Source organism: Larimichthys crocea, chromosome XII (genome assembly GCF_000972845.2).
Source record: "Larimichthys crocea isolate SSNF chromosome XII, L_crocea_2.0, whole genome shotgun sequence".
Classification (NCBI taxonomy): Eukaryota; Metazoa; Chordata; class Actinopteri; family Sciaenidae; genus Larimichthys; species Larimichthys crocea.
Genome location: NC_040022.1, coordinates 14,409,515 through 14,430,932, shown reverse-complemented (window position 1 = coordinate 14,430,932; position 21,418 = coordinate 14,409,515). Strand labels below are relative to the sequence as shown.

Genomic DNA, 21,418 nt, shown 5'->3' with positions numbered 1-21,418 from the left:
AAATGCCACACAGCTATGCATATGTATGTGTTTATGTATATGTGTTTAGGTAACTATTAGTTACAATACTCATTTACAGACAAAAAGAAAAAGTGATTTGCGAATTCTGTTTGCCTTTTATCATATTTGCAACTAAGGCCTATCCGTTAGGATCCAGTGGGACTATTTTAGGGAAAGTGAAAGCATTTGATTACCAGCAGTAGCATAGTCAAACATCTTTCTCTACACAAATACATGTAGAAACTATGTGAGGGAGTTTATGTTTTTAACTGATGTGCGTCTGAAATAGCTGCACTTCAAGTGTTGGTGAACTTGGTCAGCAGATGGCGCCAGTATCCCTAAATTTCAGTCCCCACACACGCCTGATGCTCATTTATGCAGGTTAAGTTTTCTGTGCCAAGTACCATTAATATAGTTCAAAATAAGGTCAATAGGAGCTGATAATAAGGTCAATAGGAGGTGATAATCATTTTTCTCTGTCTGAGGTGACAGGACGTCACTGTTTTCCCTCCAGCCAGTATAGACCTTACAACAAAGCCACAGCTTATTTGAACTAAAATAATCTTCTGTATTCCTTGGTAATGGTTGGCAGTAGGTCATCAGTCACCACTATCATCCTTATAAAACAACATAAACTTACTACCACTGAAGAACAATATCCATCAGTATTTGCACCATAATCCGAAAACCATCCTCATGCTGACCTTCTTCCAACAATATGATTATGATCAGGAGTGTAGCTGTGGCATCTCTGATGCCAATTAAGCCCATCCTTCATTCTGTGATCTCATGCTGTTTCTGTAGTCCTGTGGTTAGTAGACAATCTCTGGGGGTTTCAGCCCATCAGTTCTGGCCCTCTAAACTGGGGATTTAAGGGGCTTTCAGGGGGCTAAACCCCCAAGATCTGAGCCCTCAACCGCCTGTTTGAGAGATTACACTATTCAGTCTCTCATTTTCACCTCTCTGTCTTGGTGGAACAGCGGGAAGTGTAGAGGGTGGTCGTTAGAGACATGCCTCAGCTTGACATCTCTGGTGGGAGGAAGTGGTGGTAAATGAGTGTTGAGAAGCTTGATTAAGTAGAACATTACCTAATGGTGTGCAGCTCACTTCTAGGAAACACTTTTTTTTTTTTTTTGGGGGGGGGGGGGGTAATGAATCATCTTGCATTCCAATATCCCTAAATAGAGTATGTTGTGCACTGTGTAGGAAAGGGGTGCACCAATTTACTGTATGTGCATATATATATACATGAAACGTACAGTAGAGTGGTCATATGTCTGCACATTGCTGGTCAGAGCAAGAACCTTATGCTCCATTTCTCTTGGGCAGAGATGTGAGGAGTGGAAGTAAGGCGTGCTGCATCATTAATGAGAGTCTGACATATTCAGTGCCTCTGTCTCACTATCTGTCCGGCCAGTGCCTTTATCTTCCTCACCTGCATGGCACTCCCAGGGAGGACAGAAAACAGAGAATGTCACTAAGCCTCACAGACACTTTTAAGAGTCAGAAACCATTTACAGTAGCACCACGTGTCAATTGCACTTAACAAAGCGGAGTCCTTGCTCTATTCCTAATGACTCTGTTTCCTCCGTGGCATTTAATTGATTGGTATAATGGTTTTTATAGACTCTTCATTAGCCTGTTACAGCAGTGGATCAATACAACATCATTACATGCATGATTGAACGGAGTACCAGGCGCTTGCTCCAGGGCACATTGGTCTGTATTGTAAACAGTCATTAATGTCACAATGTTTGAATACATGCATGAACTAGGTTTCTTTGTCAGACTGATCTGTTGACTACATGTTAGTGGCTTGTTAGTAAATGAAAGAGGGAGATATTATCTAACCACAAAATTGATCAGATGTGCTGTGATGTGCTGTGCCTGCTGTTGAAGTCATCTCTTGCCTAATGATCTGTGTCTTATATGGTCACTAGAAGGTGTGAGGCTTGCTTCTAAGTTCTAGCATTACACCTTTATATCTGCTAAGTGCTCATTGGCCGATTGCAGTCTATGTAATAACACCAAATATAATAAAATTAGTAGTAACAGTTACAAAAAAAATTATTTTATTATCAAAATCCAGCTACAAGTTATTTTGAATTACGGTAAACCATGAATTTAATAATATATTCAGGTAGTTTGGATGCCTTTCTCTCTGTATGCAAGTCTTTGTGTCTGTAAGCGTGTGTGAACCGAAAAGTTACAGCAGGCTTTGTATCTTATTTCACCCTTCATTCTGTCCCTGAGGGAGTGTCCTCCACTGTTCACAAAACAAAAGTACTGTTGTGCACATAGGTGGAAAAATGTGTTTAACCCATTCACCCCTGAGATTCCCTCACTGTCTGTGTTCATTGAGCTCTGATAGGATCTAAATACTTCCTTTGAGATTGTACACATGGACACATGAGGTCAAAGACCGGCGCTTTTGTGTATATGTGTATGTGCATGGGTGCGTGTGCTGAGTTTGGTCTGGATAGAGTGACTTGCTTTGTGCGTGACCAGTCGACCACATCTCTCACAATAGGCAGAAAAAGGGGGTGACTACCTTTTTGACATGGCATTTTATCTTAGTGAGATCATAGCAATTGGCTGTTTATGGCATGTGGCATGCTGCTATGAGGGGCGTGTTTGAACTGGTGTTTGAACTAATTTTTCCCTTTCCTTTCTTCACTCCAAAACAGGTGCCTATTTTAATAATCAAGTGCAATCCAGTGCAGTGGTTCATCCCCTAGCCCTGCTGAACTCACCAGTGTGTTATTGCTCTTTTTGGCTCCCCCCCCCTTTTGCTTTATTTTTAACAACCCCACAATCCCCATTCTCTCTTCTAAACTGACCACCACATGTTTGTAAAAACTGATTTTAGTACCCCACCCCCTCTTGAAAAAGTGCGAGACAGAATCAGGGATAGAGGGAGGGGGAAAGTGAGGGGCAGAAGGACGGGGGGGTTAAGAGAAATGGAGGGAAGGGTTGATGAAAACAACAGATCTCTGCTCCCTAATCCTTTTGTGTCGACGGTGTTAATCCATTTGAGCGAACCCCCCCCCCCCCCCCCCACACACCACACACATACACACACACGCACACACCACCCTACTCCACCCGAACCGCTCACCCTCCCTCAACCCCTGCTTCTGCACCATATTCCAGGCACTCCCACCACATAAACAACCGACAGCACTACTGAAACCAATACTCATCCCCCAGACAGTCAGGCAGAAGTAAACGGCAGGCGCAGTAGCCCCCTGACAAAGATGCAACTCAAGCTCAACTCTGTCCCTGCTTTCATTCTGTTCATCTTTGTGGCCACTGGGAACAAGTCTGTATTCTGGATTGCTTGCTTTTGTTTGTTTATGCAAACATATTTTTAATCTTGCATCAGCAGGTCAATGTGTGTATATTAATAAATTATTGCAAAGTACTGTTTTCCCTTTTGCTTTTATGCATTTGCACCCCTTTTGTTTTGTTCTGGCTTTTGTTTTGGTCACAGTACGTGTAATGAATGCACTTGAGAGCAAGACGGTGTATTCACTGCAAGTGTTTTTGTGTCGTGGTCTTGTTTACGAGCTGTAAGAGAGAGGGAAGGGAGGCGGGGGTGGTGTCGGGGAGGGTTAGCGCTGTGGTTGCCGGGGGAAGAGGAGGTTGTGTCTAATGAGGTCACACCCTGGCAACCCAGTGACTCCTCCCACTCACCCCCCCCCTCCACACATCTCTCGACTTGGCCCCTTCCGAGTGTGCCCACCCACTCAGCCCCCCACCCCCCTCCTCACCCTCTGACAGAGAGAGCTCTCCGTGGTGCTGAAAGCAGAAAAACACATCCAGGCTCCAGTTACAGTGCAGCTGCAAAGGGAAGGCAGGCGGCACACACGAGACAAAAACATAAAACGAATCCTTGGAGAAAGAGACTGGAGTATGAGTGCTTGTGAGGATGAAAGGCACACAGCCAGAGAACTAGGGGTGTAGGAAAAGAAAAGGAGAGGGAGAGTGGATGACGCTCTAGTAGAAGGTGGATACAGTAGGCAGTGGGCGTGTTCTTCTTGTTGTGATCTATAGTTGGGAAGCCCGGTGTCATCTGCTTAAGCACAGACCGACTATACAGACCGGTGTGTGGACAAGCAGGACGGAGAGAGCTGGCAGGGAATGCCATGACTGGAAGCGCATACCACTCTGCTTAACCTTCATGGCCCCGTGGATGAGGATTTCTTTCATCTGTGCGACACTCTGAGACATTCTGGCATATTAAAGCAGAAGGAGAGACATTCTGGGAAAGAAGCATTAGAAAGAGTGCCTGGTCTGCAACTGCAAGAGGAGTTTGATGTGAGAGTGTGTCAGTGTGTATTTGTGACATGGTTGCGGGTGCGGTCTGTTGCTACGCTGCGTCTTCCCTCTGTCTCTAGCATGTGCAGATGTGTGAAGCAGTGAAGCTGGCACCTGGCTTGGAGTTTGGCACCATCTGGACTGGAGGGGTTGCATCTCCCTTTTGTGCCCAGGGGAGGGAGCATTGGGCTGGGCACCCAATGGCCTACCTCCCCTCTAGCACCAGCCTTATCCTGGGTCACAGGGACTCCTTCTAGCAAATCAGTCAGTTGGGCCATACAATGGATGGAAGTCTATGTGGATCTAAGTGGAATAGTGCACTGGTGCTCCAGCGTAGGTCAGAGTTCACTAGCGTGCACTGGACTTCTCAGGGGAGAACAGAAGACACGTTGGTCCACAAACCAGCAGGGACACAGCCCCATTGTAAGTATGCATTGGAAGACTTGTTTATACACAACAATGACCCACAAACCCACAAAGATAAATGCTCATGTTACATCATAGTGCATGCAAAAGTGTTTTTCTTTAATCAAGTCTGCATAAAAATCTCCAAAACGAGCTGCCTCTGTGTAGCATCCGTGTGTCAGGGTTTACAGGTTAATCTTTTCTTGGTCCACTGTACTGCACTGATGTGTGTGCGCGTGCACAAGCGCCCACGCATGACAATTGGCCTTGCAATCTTTTTGACATTGTGTCTCTAGAATATCCATGCTGCCCTTCTCCCTTGACATGGTTGCCTGGAAACAGAAACGGTGTGCCACTTTGATTTACTTTAAAAAGCACTGTGCACCTCTGTGTTCCAACTGTTGCAGCCCATGTCAATTGGGGCAAAGATGGAGGGAAAGGATGTGATAGAGAAAAAGAAAAAAAATGCATCAAGAGAAGGGGAAAGGAAAATAAAGCTTGGTTGACTGTAAAATATATAAAATTGACAGGTCTTATAGAGATTAGCAGATAAGAATAGCATTTTACATCAATGAGTTATGGGAGGACAATCCAATGTGAAAGGCTTGGTTGGTAAAAACAGTGTGATAAACAAGCTGATTCCAGTGCATAGTGCTGCTGCAGGCTTACAGGGATTAAGCAGGCAGGCTTAATTCAGCTCAAACACTGTTTGAACTGTGCCATCCTACTGCTGCATCCTTGACATAACTAACTGGCACACCTCGTTTTTTTCTCAGAAAACCAAGATTTATTTCCTTTGTACAGCGTCAGATCTCTGCCTGTGCATCACTGATAAGACCTGATAATCAAGGAGCAAAAAAAAAAAATCTGTACAACCACTTGACACCAGGATTCTGTGCCCAAGAACTCTGCTCCGAGATGATGAATTTGTCTGTTTCATCGGCTCTTATCAGCCCTCTCCTTGTGCCTGTAAAACCTTATGCTAAGCGAGAATACATCATAGGGGAGTCGAACCGGCAGATAAACCCACTGACCTAGGCCCCATGCTGGACTTAGTGATAGACAGACACGAGTTAGAGGGATGCTGAGGATGGCCAGACAATGGCCAGTTTCTCATTTGGCCCTGCAATCTCCATCTGGCAAGCCCCCCGCCCTCACCCCCTCGCTGCTCTTGCCTGCCTACACGCACATAAGCACACAAACATACATACAGTTATCACAAGCCCCCTCCCCCTCCCCCCACGCACACTCAGTGCTCTTCTCACACACATAAACAAGCATGAGTCTTAGGCTGATCTGAAAACATTGACCTACATAAAAGCATGCACTGTCTTCTACTCTTCCACCATTGGCCTCTCCAAATTCACGTCCGGCTGTTGCACATAGTATCTGCCATATTGCATGCAGTTGCACATGCAAAGGCGAATGCATGCTGTACGTTCATGCACGCTGAATCACAGGGAGAGAGTCTTTTTCTCGTTGAACCATCCACACTCTTTCTTAAGGCAATGATGCTGTCAGTGACTGTCTTTTTACAGAATCAAAAGGCAGCGAGGAACAACTCAAGTTTTAGATCTTAAACATAAAATTGCTGCTGATTCCCGCATATGCAAAACTATGCATCACATTCTAGTAAGATTGCTTCATTTATTCTGTGTGGTGTGTCCCAGGAGTACAATATTTTCACATCTGAGGCCCGCACATATTACAACTGCAGAAGATGAAAGCCTTTTTTTTTCAGTTTCATTCAGACACTCACATGGTTACAGCCAATAATTTCAGCCAGAAAATGTGCAAACACAACTGAGAAAATGGGAAGCTGCTACTGATCCACAGCCAATCAGAAAACTGAAACTGAAGAATGTGAGTAACAGTAGGTAGATGATGAGTCCCTTGAGTGTTATATGCATATTTACATGTGCATGTGAGCGTTTTGTGTGCGTGTTTGTGTATGTGTGTGTATACAATGAACGACAGTGAAAGATGTTGCAACACTCCAGGGAAAATGTTTACACTTGTGGATACAGGCGTGATAAAAGTCTATGAATCTTTCATTGGCTATGAAAAGCACAGCAGCAGTCAGGGACATTAAAAACAATAGTAACATAACACAAACTCAGTTGTGTGACATGATTATGACGTAAATGCAGTCTTCCTTCATCGGGTTTTCATCTCACATGGCTGAAAAATGAAGGTTAAGAGGATGATTACCGGCGTAACCACTTGCTTGTTTTGCATTTAAACTATACTCATAAATGTTCCCTTATTAGTCCATATTATTATTAGTATATAATTGTTACTGACATTTCTTTATGTCTTCATCAGAATGCTGTGGGAAACACTTGAAGAATGATGAGCTCCAAAGAGGAAGAAACTCTCCGTTTTTTCCAATATGTTGAGGAGAATGGGCTGAGAGCCTACAACGGCCTGATAGCTCAGAACTTGGACCACGCCAGGAATGAGAGAAATAGGACATTCCTGCAGGAGAAAAACGACAAGAAGAGAAAACAGGAGGAAGCCATAAGGAGGTAGGAAGAAAGCAAAGTGCTTCACACAAAGAAATACAACAGACTCATTGATAAAAACTTTGCACAGAGATGACTGTAAAAATTTTTTACATTCATAGTCCGGTTCAGATAGGATGGGATAGCTGTAGAATGTCCAGAATCTTATGAAGCAGACTCACAGATCTTGGTGATAGCATTCTGCTTTGTAAATTCAAGGATGTCACTGGGTTCACTTCAGGGAGAGGTTGTAAGGAATTGGGACAAGTGGCCAGAGGGTCCCTGTGGCAATGGCAGGTTGCCATATTTTGGGGGATTGCTAGTGTGGACTGATGCACCCCATGATCTATGGAGGATAATTAATTTTTCACATTTAGACTTATTTGGGACTTGTCCTTGGATGGAGGTCATCGCTGCTCCATTTTTGAGATGGAGAGCATTTCGAATTAAGAAGGAATGGGATGGGCTGTGACAGAAAGTGTGTTAGCATGTGAGGCACATTAAGAAACGGAAGAAAATGTCCTGTTGTGAAGAAGTGGTCTCATTGTCAAGCAGTTTTTGTAACATCCATTAAAGAAAATCTGTTTTCTCCGATTGACCTCAACAACAATCAGTCACATGTGCCACTGTACCCCTGTTTCACATGTTGTGATGAGCAAGCAGTTAAAGCAGTTCCACTGCGCAGTTCCACACCACTGCATGGCATCCCGAAAACTTGAGCGAATAAGAGGCGCACACTTACAACGTGACAAGCACGTGGCTACGGCGTGCTTGTGTTGTGGGGTAGAATAGCGAACACTGAAATGTGTTTGTGCGACGACATGGACATTGCATGTTGCTTTGTTTCCCAAAAAAATTTGAGAGCAGTATACGGTAGTAAAAGTGACACCAATAGTCACTGTGTTGACTTATTGTTTCTGTTTTCTTTTGTTATGCTCTAATATAGAATAATGTGTTTTCATCAAGTCTTAGGACTGATGACTCATGCAAGATCAAGAAACAACAAGGAATATTCACTTACAATTATGCTGTCTTTTTCTTAAAGACTTAAAGACTTTGATAGTGAAAGAATTCATCTAATGATGCATCATGCTAAATAAACATCAGTTTGCAGTGGAAAGGCTCGTTGAAAATACTGTCCGACGATGGATCTAAAAATCATTTGTGTGTAGTCAGTCGGTCTGACTGACACAGTACAAAGTATTTTAGCAGCTGCTCAGAGCTTTAGCTGTGCATCAGATGATTACATTGATGTGGTTTTGAAAGATGAGCATTCATATGTGACCAGATGTGGTTCTTCTTAACTGATTGATTCAGGACCACTTTGAACCCTGCCACATTTCGGTCAAAGGAGCATGCGCTTCAAAAGGAGCTGTTTCTCCCCTGCCACTGTGAATATTAGTGCCTTGCATACTGTAGATCACTCGCATGATCAAAGCTGTATTCAACTTTATACCTCGGGCATCAGAAAGACATCTAAGTTACAGTTCTGTGGTCTTTCCCTCTTCCATTCTTATTATTAGTCTGATGCAGTCATGTATAGTAACTTGGTGAATGGGACAGGGCGATGCCTCTTCTGTCCTGCTATCCTTCTGTAGTCTCTCAGCTGTTGCTATAGCTAAAATATTAATACACAGTCACTGGAGGAAAAGCCTAAAAAAAAATAACTGGATTTTTCATGAGGCCTATAAGTAGGTCAATGAGACGACCCATTTTTACAGTAACTGACTGAGAGTGAGAGAGAGTGTGAGGATTCATGTGTGCTCGCTTTAATTTGCATGTGCACGTACTTGTGCCTATGTGCATGCATGGACTGGAAACAACAGGAAAATAGAATATATTAGTGTGTGAGAGAGGTTAGAAAAGAACAAATGGCTTGCGTGATTGTGTGAGGGTGAAGGAGCTTGTTAGAGCAAATGTGTTTAAGAGTGGGGTGAAAAGAAGAAGGAAAAAAAAAACCTGTTAGAGAGAGATTAAGTGTGAGCTGGGTTGCAGGAGATGTGTTCTGCCTGGTGACAGCTGGAACAGCCATAGGCCAATCAGATCAGCACGTTAGGTTTGAGTGAGGCGGGCCTTCCTGCCTGCTGCTATCTGGCTCTGGGTTTCTTTTATTGTATTTCATCAGAAGAAGTCATTCGCAGTGTCACGCACACATACATGCACACACACACACAGATGGCCACAAATTTACTTAAACATGCAAATGTATTAAAAAATACACACACACACACATCCCACAGCCACATAAAAACACACTTACATTTACTTATATTTACATACGTTTGCAAATTCCAAACGGCTGCTTCCCTCTTTCTTTACCCCTTGTGATGTGCTTGCATTCACACATAGACACATATCGTTTCTCTTCCTCCTTTCTCCTTGTTTTCTTTCTTTGTTGTTTTTTTTTTTTTTCTGTGATGTTTTTTTCTGTCGCATGGTGTCACAGTGAGAGAACCAGAGCTGCCCGACGACAAGTCAACTCCAACTGGTCCAAGTGCACCTGTGGTCTGTCCTCCAGCCAATCACTGGGCAAATATCCTATAAATAATCCAGTCACCACTACTCCAGTCACACCCACCCACACACATGCAACCCATGTATTTGGGTGTGCGTGCACACAGTCACACTGAAAACATAAAAGAGGGAGAGACTGTTGATACTGTGCTGCTGACACCTGTGGCTGAATGCAGCAGACGAAGATTTCCTACTTCTTTCAGGGACGTTTCAGCCCAAACGTGGATGATTAGTTTTTCTACACAGAATATTAATAATTATCCACTTGACATGTGTTTAAACATGTCTCCACTCCACAGGTTTCTGCAGGCACGTTTCTCTCGTATCACCACTGTCATCTTCAAACAAACTGTGATGTGGTCATGATATGCACATGATGTGCACGTGCGCTTTATTATTATTGTGCGCCGGCAGCTGGTTTTGTGTCTGGTTTCTATGGGTACCCTGTTGCTAGGCAAAGTTAAGCCCCTGACCAATGAACCCACCGCATCAAGCACCTTCTGTTCAGCAGCTGCCCTGGAGGGAGTCAGAGTCAGCAAAGTCACACACTGAGGGGTCACACACGCACAGACGCACATACACACACAACCACATGCGTGCACACACTGACGCAAGATGGAGATTTGTGGAGGCGCACATGCAAATTCATCCTGTTTTATGCCATTTGTTTTAAACAAATCTCCAAGCTTAGTTGCGACTCTCTGATGTGAGAACAAATAAACACGTCATGTGCAGAGATCCAGTGTGTATACGTTGCAAATTTATCATGTCTTTTGTACAAATCGTTTTCCCTAAACACAGTCAGATCTCAAGCTCATTTATTCTGTCACATACACACACACACAGCCCTCCTTTCCCCCATTACAACACAACACTCAGACATCATTAATGCTCCATTCAGGCCAATCATCCATTTATAGGATTGATTGTGTACAGGCTGTGGTGTCATTATGTCTGTGGTTGTGTGAGCGACATCGGTCATATCCAGGGTTAAGCTCAAATCAATGCTTTGCCCTGACGAGACCCTGTTCTCACTGGCACTAACATGTCTGGTATTATTAACTTAGTGCTCTCATCATTTAAGCCAGTGGCACAGGAAGTCATGCACACACACATATATGCTTACATAAATGCTCACATTTTGTCTCCTGACCAGGAACAGCTTCCAGGGATGATGTGGGGACTTGGGTCAAGATTTTTATGCAATGATGTGAACCAATATGATATTTCATAGGTCATTCATTGATATTTACATAAATATTTCTGTTCCCTTGACCTTTCTATCCTCTCTCCCTGGTACAGGACGGGTGAAGACATAGCAACTGAAGGCAAGCACTTGCGTATGGGCTCCATTACCATGCCAGACCCCCAGGAACGCATGCCCATGCCCCACCCGCATGCCCTCGCCTGTGGGCAGGGCTTCTCCGTACGCTCCCAGTCCCTCCACTCTGTCGGTGGTGGGAACAGCGGGGGCGGAGGAGAGGAGGAAGTGGGAAGCCCGACCTCTAGGAAGCAGCCCCCACCCAAGCCCAGGAGGGATCCGGCCACCAAGCTGAGCATGTCATCTGAGGCGGTGGACCACAGTCCCATGTCCACCTGCCGTGGGGAGAGATGTGACGGTGAGTGGTGGTGGCACTTCACACCAAACTGCTGCGCTATATATAGCTGCTCTCTGCAGTGCCCTCCTCAAAACTGGTTTTCCTACAATGACATCTAGCTGTTCACTGCATACTTCACTTTAAGTACCATAGTGGGCAATTGATATAAAAATAAAATGAATGAGCTATAAGTACAGTGAGGTTAAAACATGGTTCAACATTCAGGTTGCACTAGAAGGAAAGAAAAAGAGCTTTGTACTATGCTACAGTTATTAGTCTGGAAATCTTGATTATTTTGTGAAAAAAAAACAACGTTATTTGTTATGTGAAATCACTGTAGCAGCGTACACTACATACAATATAACTGAGTACACAGGCTAGCACATTTGCAGATGCCAAAATCTATGAAGAAAAGTTGGAAAAACTAATATTAATTTGTTTTGTTTTTCCATTGTGCTCTTGTATTTTCTGTTACTGTCAGATAAACGAATTTGCACATTTCTCACTTGCCCCATCAGATTAGTATAACATTCAGAAATGTGTACTAACATGTTGTGATTTATATGAATGAGTGCTACATTCATATAGATCCTTGTGCATGTAATCACCAGTTGTTATCCGCCCTGACTATCGCAGTTTCTATTGCTGAGAGCATAATATAATTGATATAGTATATGTGTACTCTGTTGAAGCTCCAGTAACTTCACCCCAGTAGATGGATGAGTCCTGGTGCAGGTTTACAGAAGATTACTGGTCACACAGTCAATTGTCAAAGATGTTCTGAATGCACATAAAGATGGCAGAAGGTCATTGACAGTCCTATTACTCCATTTAAAACTGGCATACTTAAATATTTCTGCAAGGCAAATTATCAATATAGATCAAACAAATTTTCTTCCAGTTATAACTGGCAAGGCCAACATCTAGAGATGCCTTAATTAAGATCGAGTAGAAGAGCACCCTGCAGCAATGTCATTCAGTTTCTGAAGCAAAATAAATAAACACAATATGCTTGCTTGGCCATGAATGAAAAAGAGGACATAATTATGGTACATCAACTCGGTGTAAGAAAAGCTTTAACGAATAGGACGGAATAGTAATTGAGCTAAAGCAATGTTTCCCTCAACACACCACAGATACAATCATTACTGTGGCAAATGCACAATGCACATTGTTCATTAGTTTTATTAGGAAAAAATCAGTACATGTGCTGAGCACAAAACAAACAAAGAAGCACTGCAAAATTAAAGTGACATTTAGAGTATAATAGTAGTCTTTGAGGCAGGTGGCTGTGAGAGCAAAAAAAGATTTAGAGGTTGCAGGAAGCTTTGACTCCATTTCAGTTTGGATGCTTCGTTGCCAACGTGATGTTTAGGGAGTCGTCGAGCCTGGCTCAGATTGGTGGGGATCTCTCTATGTGCACACAGATCTTCCTGGGCACCACGGCAACCATCCCACAGAAACAAGACCCCCTGCAGCCCAGCCAATCGCAGAATCACTGAGCAGCACAAGCCAATGGGGCTCTAGAGATGCCGAAGTCTGAGGCGTGTGAGCCAATCACAGTGAGAGTGTGGGGGTGTCCCTGGCTGAGGGGAGGGTTGCGTGCTCTGTAGCTGGCACTGTAGCGGGAAGAGGAGGAGCTTGTCAGAGTAGAATTCATTCAGGAGGAGCGATTGACCTAGATTCGTTTTCCCCAGGAGGAGGGAGGGGGTAAACACATCCGCTACAGGGGGAGGGAGAGAAGAGGGAGGAATAATGAAGGGAGTAAGACATGTTTGGAAGGATGGATTCATCATCAATGCTGAAACAGATCTTAAGATCCACCATGCAAACCGGTGATTGGTTATTGTTAAAAAAAAAGGCATGGTTACACCACTGTGTGCACATATTCACACAAAGAAAGAGAGAGAGAGAGAGAGAAAGAGAGTACGCAACAATGTGAGGATCATGTCAGTCCAATTAAACACATGCCAGAAACACGTCTGGGATGAACCCAGTCTTCTATTAACACCTTGTTAATTAGTGTTAATGAGGAGAAAATGCGGAACCAAAAGGCCTGTTTTCAGCCTAAGTTCAAATTAGCTTCATCAACATCAACCTGGGAAAATGCATGCATGCACAAATATCTTTAATATCATTATAATCATAATAAAAAAAAAAGGTTCTCATTTGATTTTTGCTTCCTTCCACACACTGGATTTTTCTTGACTTTGGATTCATTCTCTTGTTGTTCTTAAATAAACTTAAACATAAATAAAATAACAATAAAATAATTTATTATTTTTTTATCTTTCTATTAATACCTGTTTATCATCTAATATCAACCTGTTTCTGCAACATATCTGCAACAGATGCAAGAGAAAACTTTCCATTTTCCGGAAAGATTGAATTCATAGCCCTGTGAGACTATGTGCTTTAAAATGTGTACATGCCTGCCCTAATTTCCTTCTGTGGATGTGTAGGCATGTGCAGTGCGTGCATGCATGTGTGCATGTAGTGTTGGTGGTGAGTCATACAGTTATGGGAAGTATGTGTGTGTCTGAGCCATCTGGCATCTGAATTATTAAAGGTGTAAAATCTGCAGTTTGGAGATTTCAGACATGGTCCAGCTCTTAACTACACTTATCCCCCCCCCCCCCCCCCTCCTATCCCCTCCACCCCCCCAAGGAAAGGACACTCCTGTCCAAACATCTCAGCCTCTGACCTAGAAATACACCTTGCTCAACTTAGTACTATAGAGCGCTGTCTACTATGAGTAGTATTATATCTGTACTGTAGTATCTGGTCAATGTGAACACTGTACCATAGCCTCACTGCACCACATCTAAAGAGATTCACACTGCAATGCTACGTCACGACTATCAGAAAGAAGCTCCACAGTGTGTGTGACCTAGATACTATATTCACATACTGCTCCACTGCCGTATATGTGACCTAGAAACATGCATATGCCCCAACTATTCCCACATTTCTGACTCAAGATATTGCTCAAAGCTGTACACATTGACCTACATCTGACCCACAAAACTGCAGTAGGCTTTATATTAATAAGAATGGTCCACTTATTAATGATAAATAATTCACAAAAATAGAGCTTTGTCAAATTCAGTAGTGTGTATGTGTGATTGCAACAGAAGAGTAATGGGAATAGTACCACAAAAGGTCAGCATGACAAACAAAGAATGAATAAACCAGAACACAAATAATATAGTGTATATTTGTGTGTTATCAGGTCATGCTTGTGAATGTGATTTTTCTCAATGGATTTGTGTTCAGACGTTCTTTCTCTCTATCCTTTAGCAGCTCAAGGATGCAGCGAGGACTGCAGGCGGGTGCCGCCACCCAAACCTAAGAGGAACCCCAACACACAACTGAGTGTTTCCTTCGATGAGTCCTACATCAAGAGCCACGGAGGCGGCAGCATTTGCCCCTCCAAACCACTCCATTACGTCACTTCCCCCTGTGAACGCAACCCCTCGCCTCCACAGAGTGATGAGAGCCCCACAGATGACTGTGAAGATGAACCTGTCTATATAGAGATGGGCGGGATTGACGTCGGAGCACGAGAACCCCTGAAGAGTGAGGACGAGGAGCCGGGTGAATCTGTGTACGAAGAGATGAAGTACCCAGCTCTTGATGATATGGAGTACCGCACTGACCCTGTGGGATGTCGCTCCGCATGCCCGACCCCAGCGCCCTATGACCCTGAACCTCTCAGTCGCTGCTCCACACCTCGAAACATTCCCCTGTGTGATATTCCTGCACCCTTTCCTAATTTACTTACCCATCGGCCTCCGCTGCTGGTGTTCCCACCAGCTCCAGCCCAGTGCTCGCCCAACTCAGACGAGTCTCCCCTCACCCCTCTAGATGTAACCAAATTGCCCATGCTGGAGAACCAATCCTACAGCAAATCCCCAACATCCTCCACCGAGCCACCTTCTTCTGCACACATCCGCAGGGAGCTCACTGCCACCCCAACCCTCACCGTATCTGGCCGCTCCTCTGCGCCACCTCTACCCTGTACCCTCTACAAATCCTCCTCTTCATCCTCCTATCAGCGAAGCCACTCTGCTTGTCCATCACCGGTCAGCATGGGTCGCTGTCTCACCCCTCTCAGCCTCATGCGTACACCTCCCTTTGACACTCCAATGCCATTCCCTGGGGGGCTGCCGCGGAGTGCCTCCGCCACCCCTCACGGCAAAGGCTCGCCACCTCAAGATGGTGTGGGTCGACTCCATGGCTCTATGCAGAACGTATCAACAGGGCGTTCTCGGACACCCACAAGCCCGCTGGACGAACTTACCAACCTGTTCACCACAGGCAGGAACATGCTGAAGAAAAATTCCAGTGGCAGGAAGTCTAAAGAACCCGGAGAGAGTGAGTCACTTCATAAATTTGTCAGATCATTTTGGAACGTAGTGAAGCAAATGGTACAAACATGATCATATTTATTAATGTCTCATTGATTACTACAAAGCATAGGCAGGTTATAACTGCACCTTCTTTTGTAAAATCCTATTGTGTCAGTACATTTTATAAGAGATTGTACCTTGACCACACTATTAGCATTAAGTCTCAGAATAACAAGTAACATTCCAGAGTGTCTATGGAATATGTCACTGTCTAAATGATCTGTCTCTAGCAAACATAAATAAGTAGTCTTCAGTTCCCTAATCAGTAATAGTGTCATTTATCCCTGTTTTGGGTTACCCAGTTTAACCCTGCTAAATTATGAAGCTGTGCAGAGAATGCATCACTTTTGCCATGCATGGTGTTTGTGTCACTCTCTGCAACCTTCCATTTGTTTAATCTAGGCCCAGCGAGCCAAGTCTGATACAGATCGTATGATTTAATCTGAGGGGATTAGAGGCTAAAGCAGACAGCAGGTCCCTCAAACCTACTCATGGCATTAGGCCATCAGGCGGCATTATTTTTAAATATGTAAACATCATGTTTAAATACAGATAGAGAGCCGTGCTACACTCAGAGCTCTGCCAAAATTATCGCAACTCTGAAGGAAATCACAGTTTGATTACAATGATATGAATGCACAATTTGCTTAGAAAGATGTATAAACATAAAATCATTTACGCTTGCATTATCATATAGTGGGTCTGGAGCCAGTTGCATTATCAGTCAGTCACAAATCAACTTGTTCCCCATGCATAATGAAACCATTATTTTTGTCTTTAAGTAGCAATGTTAAACTTGAACAGTCTACTGAACGTAAATGAATAAACGATTGATGACAGGCATTAAACCAAACTAAATAAGCAAGTGAGGCTTTAATAATTGCATAGATAGTATAGCTGAAGTAGGGGCATGTCATGCATTGTTTTAAAAGGGTCCCTAATAAATTAATGTAGAGTATCTAATAATTTAAAGTGAGCTTTAATATGAAAGTTACCCCTATAGGTGACATATAACTACATATGCTACTTCCTCTTCTACATCGATGCTATACAGTGTAAAATAATTTAAAACACTGAACTAATTAAATTAATTAAATAACAAAAACAGATTTTGGTTATTTGCATTTTCTACATAAATCATAAAAGAATTACAAAGAGTCCACACATCCATCTTTACTCAATGCTCTTAGCAACTACAACATAGCAACAGTGGAAGGAGGAGAAATCCCTGTTTCTTATTTGCAGATTCCCTCCCCATGGGTAATGCAGCCAATCACAGCTCAGGGCATGCCGGTCTAGAACGGAGCAATGAGCTCCTGATGGGGAACAGCTATGGCTCTGAACTCAAATCTATAGCTGATCAGAGGATTTCAAATTCTCTTTTTCACCCCAATCAGCACATACTCTTCTCTTGATTAAGCCAGTCAGGTTGCCATGGCAGCTATGCTGATAAAGATAGTGGAAACTGAGACAATTTATATTTTCTTGATATTTTGACTTCAAGGATAATTGCATCTTTCAGTTGATGCACATTGGATGTTCATTCCTATGATTTTTGTGCATTGTCTTGGATCTATGTATTACTGACTTATATTAAGTGATGGGTTTAAGTGTCAATTGGTGCATTCAGGTGCCAGGAATTCACTATTATTGCTTACCAATCAACACTTTAACATTATTTTCTCTAGTCCCATGTGATTTGTTACCAGTTTGCATATGCTTTGTATACATCAAGGGTGGGCCGGTCCATTTCACATATTTATTTTTAATCCCAACATATTGTGTACAAACACTGCATGGGGCTGACAGGTTGTGTGTGTGTTGCTCTGTGACTGGCTACAAGCACACACAGCATAATGAACACACAAACCTAACACAATGAATGGAGGTTAATTTTTTCTCTCTCTCCCTTTCTGTGGCAGCAACAGCTAGTCTGACCCACTTACCAACCGGTTAATCGCCACACTCCCGCTCATTTACGCACACACATGCATGCACACACAATAAAAAGCCATGTATGACGCATGACATAACAAGGGATGCTTGTGCATTGTACTACATGTCAAAGCCCATATAGAAACTATATAGAGGCACAGCCTACATGGAAATAAATCATGCACACATGTTTTTTTATTTGTGCAGTGATGATCTAAAATGTCTATATTGAGCATTAAATCAGTGGCATACATACGGGTTCCCTATTAGCATTTGTTAGGCGCACAGGCTGTAATAACATATGCATAATTGCAGAAGAGGAGTTGAAGGGAAACAATGCAGTTGTGCATGAAGAAATTGGTTAAACACAGGGACATCCAATGGAAGTGGTTAATGCAGATACTGTACATGTGTATGAATTTGTAGATTTTATGGTGAAAAAGGTGTAAAAACATAGAAGATTAACTATAGATTGTTATTCAAAAAGTCAAATTGGTTGAACTTAAAAAAAAGGAAAACAGCTAATGATAGTATGCCACCACAATGCAGATGAACACAATTTTAATGCCTGGTAGTCCTCGTATTGTATCATCCTTCTCCAGTTGTTTACTGCAGCTGCATCAGTGAGTCATGAGTGACACCTAGAGGATAAATTATGGTAGTGCAGAAACTTGAAGCAGTTGTGTGTGTAAATTTTCATTTTTTTCCCCCCTGTGTATTTACAGCTGAGTCCAAAAGCAAGTCTCACGAGTCCAAGCGTGAAGGCAAGGAACGCCACAGCCACAGCAAGGAGTCCAAGCGAGAGTCCAAGGATCGCCACAGCAAAGAATCTTCTCATAGGAGAGACAGAGACAAAGATAGAGACAAAGACAGAGACAAAGACAGAGACAAGGACAGAGACAAGGACAGAGACAAGGACAGAGATAAGGACAGAGACAAAGACAGAGACAAAGACAGAGACAAAGACAAAGAAAGAGGGAGCAGCAATGTAGAGTCATTGTCCCACAGACGCAACAGTAAAGACCGTACTTGTAGCGGTGGAGATGCACCACTCGTTCGCAGGGATAGCAGGGACCAGGGCTGCAGCAGTGTGGAGCCTATCCAATTGATGAGAAGAGACTCCAAGGACAGAGGAATTAGCAATGGGGACCTGATGCCAAGGAGAGACAGCAAGGACAGAGAGAGACTGTTAGATCAGCCACCCGAACTGTTACCAAGACAAGACAGCAAGGAAAGGGCAAGAAATGGTGTAGACTGTAGACATGAAAGCAGAGAACGACTGCTGGATCAGCCACCTGAGCTCTTACCGCGACAGGATAGTAAAGAGAGAGCCAGGAATGGTATGGACTCAAAGCACGAAAGTAGAGACAAGCCACCTGAGCTTCTACCCCGACAAGAGAGCAAAGACAGAGCTAGAACTGGAGCAGAATATAGGCATGAAAGCAAAGACCACCGTCCTGATTTGTTACCCCGACAGGACAGCAGAGAGAGAGTAAGGAATGACATTGAGCATAGACATGAAGGAAGAATAGACCAGCCACCTGAGATCCTACCCCGACAAGAAACGTCCAGAAGCAGCAACAGCAAGGACAGGGTTGGCTACAGCTCTGAATCTAAGCATGAGGGGAGAGATCGGAGCTGCCACAACGGAGATCTTCCTCCTCCTCTTCTACCCAGGCAGGACAGTAAAGATCTGAGCAGAACTGGACTCGAAGTGAGACGGGACAGCAAAGACAGAAGTCTGAATGGCTCAGAGCAGCATCATTATGATGTCAAGAGCACAAAGAGCCCTTCTGCAATGGAGTATAGGGGTGATAATAAAGAACGGGGATACCGATCAGATGGCACACCTAGACGAGATAACAGAGTGAATTTCAGCATGGAACATTCAAAAGCACAAGAGAGGAATGGCAGCACAATGTCAGGGCAGCATTCATCCACAACGACACCAACTCACCACGGGAGATCGTCTGGTAGCCCACCGATGACCACGGGAACAGGAAATGGTGAGGTTTAGGAACTCAAACTCATAGAGACTGATAAAAGAGAATCAAATGTGGATCATGTTACCTTTGTATATGTGGCAGAAACCATCTAGCTGAATACAATGTAACAATTCTTGTCTTGTTTTTTTCTTCCCTTGATAGATCTGAAAGCAGCACCCAAGTATGGTCGCTCACCCTCTATTCCTGCTAACCCCTCCCCAATGGGAACTCCTCAAAGGAGAGCAGCAGAGACACAACACAGTCAGGTATGTAGATTTGCTTGTTTTTCTTTAAATTATTTTTTCAATTATTTTATCAGTCATTTCACAAGTTTCTTATTATGATTAATGGGGTCCAGCAGTTCCTGAACACACAAGTTAAAACAGTTTCTCCAGATGTTTTTGTAATTGTGGTGTCCTTGTGTGCTCTAACCAGATTGAAACAAAATGAGTTTTGGAGTTTCAAACTCTCAAAAAGTAATACCTACATCTTGATTGTTGCTTCTTTAGTCGTGAATGATTATTTAATGTTATAGAGAAGTGTTTAAGAGGCAAGTTTCAGGGTCTTCAAAGTATGCAACTAACTTTGAATCAAGCTGTATTTCCTTTAATGTATTCACTCTGCTCCTCAGATGCCCCAGATGCCATGGATCTGTGGAGACACTACCATGCTAGAACAGATCGAGAGGAAACGCACCCTCTGCATGGAGATCCGCTCCAGACAACATCCACACTTGCAGAGATCTCTGGAGAGGCCTCCTCCTCCTCCGGACAGGAACGAGGACAGGCAACAAGAGCGGAGTCAGTGCAAGCAGGAAAGCGCATCAGTCCTCCCAGGCTGGGGCAAAAGCAGTGGCGCCAAAAAGATCCGTCCTCCCCCCTACCCAACACAGACAACTGTGTTCTGGGACACGGCCATCTGACAGTAACAATACACTTACCCCTCCCTGCCACACAACCCACAATTACCCGCTCCCTCTTTCCTCTGGGTTGTGCTGATTCTTCCCTGCAACATCAGGGGCATCAGGACAGCCAATGAGAGCACCAGGGGGATGATAACTCGCTGATGTCAAAGGACAATGGTGGTTACCATAGCAATATTTCTGCTCGTTCAGGTTGTCATGTTTTCTTATCATCACTGGTGATATTTGATATTTTTCTATTTCCTGTGATTGGATTCTTGTAATATAATTAGTAGAATAGATATTTGATGAATAGATATTTTCTAAATGAGATGGGGATTAAAAAGCAGCTTAAATGATGTATAGTAGATGTAGATGCAATCTAATGTTTGTTTTTTTTTATGTCATTTTCGTTTTGGTTCTTTTACATTTGAAAGCATAATCTATCAATACTTGTACTGTAGTAGCATAATTTTCTTATGCCCAGCTCTTTTTTTGTGCTCAAAAGCACTATAATGAATGGACTATTCAATTCTGTCTATATATACTTTACATTTTCACTGTTGTATTGTAAGCTGAGGAGTAAACGTCAACGTGCTTTAGATTCCAGCGCCCTCCATGCCTGGTCCAGTATGTTGTAGAATGTACAACAGTTGGTCCTAGAACAGAAACAGGAAACTCTGTGTGCTTCAGTTTGTATATTACAGTAAGAAGCTGTGTAGTCACTACGTCAAAGCCTTTCAAAGCGGTTCAATCATTTTATAGGAATACCTGTTGGCTGGCATGTTGTAGAGGACAGAGAAAGTGTGAAATGTTTCTGCTGTATTCTAAGATACACTATGAA

At 43.3% G+C, this 21,418-nt stretch overlaps 1 protein-coding gene across 2 annotated transcripts; it reads left to right on the top strand.

Annotated features, from left to right (window-relative positions):
* Nucleotides 1–3,797: 3,797 nt before the first annotated feature.
* On the top strand, nucleotides 3,798–20,929 carry nyap2b (neuronal tyrosine-phosphorylated phosphoinositide-3-kinase adaptor 2b). Of its 2 annotated transcripts, none has more exons than XM_010731184.3 (7): nucleotides 3,798–4,743; nucleotides 7,051–7,253; nucleotides 11,046–11,362; nucleotides 14,645–15,718; nucleotides 18,414–19,694; nucleotides 19,836–19,939; nucleotides 20,305–20,929. In XM_010731184.3, exons 2-7 carry the CDS (start codon nucleotides 7,075–7,077, stop codon nucleotides 20,593–20,595), a joined length of 3,246 nt encoding a protein of 1,081 aa, XP_010729486.2. In that variant the 5' UTR covers nucleotides 3,798–4,743; nucleotides 7,051–7,074; the 3' UTR covers nucleotides 20,596–20,929. The 2 variants fall into 2 exon arrangements, with proteins under 2 accessions (XP_010729486.2, XP_019117663.1); XM_019262118.2 differs by having other exon boundaries at nucleotides 14,642–15,718.
* Nucleotides 20,930–21,418: the final 489 nt, after the last annotated feature.

Bases quoted from the DNA above. Each gene is read 5' to 3' on its own strand.
- nyap2b (XM_019262118.2), top strand. From the start codon at position 7,075: ATGATGAGCTCCAAAGAGGAAGAAACTCTCCGTTTTTTCCAATATGTT. The intron at 7,254-11,045 runs GTAGGAAGAAAG...TCCCTGGTACAG, and splicing joins CAGGAGGAAGCCATAAGGAG to GACGGGTGAAGACATAGCAA. The intron at 19,940-20,304 runs GTATGTAGATTT...TCTGCTCCTCAG, and splicing joins CAGAGACACAACACAGTCAG to ATGCCCCAGATGCCATGGAT.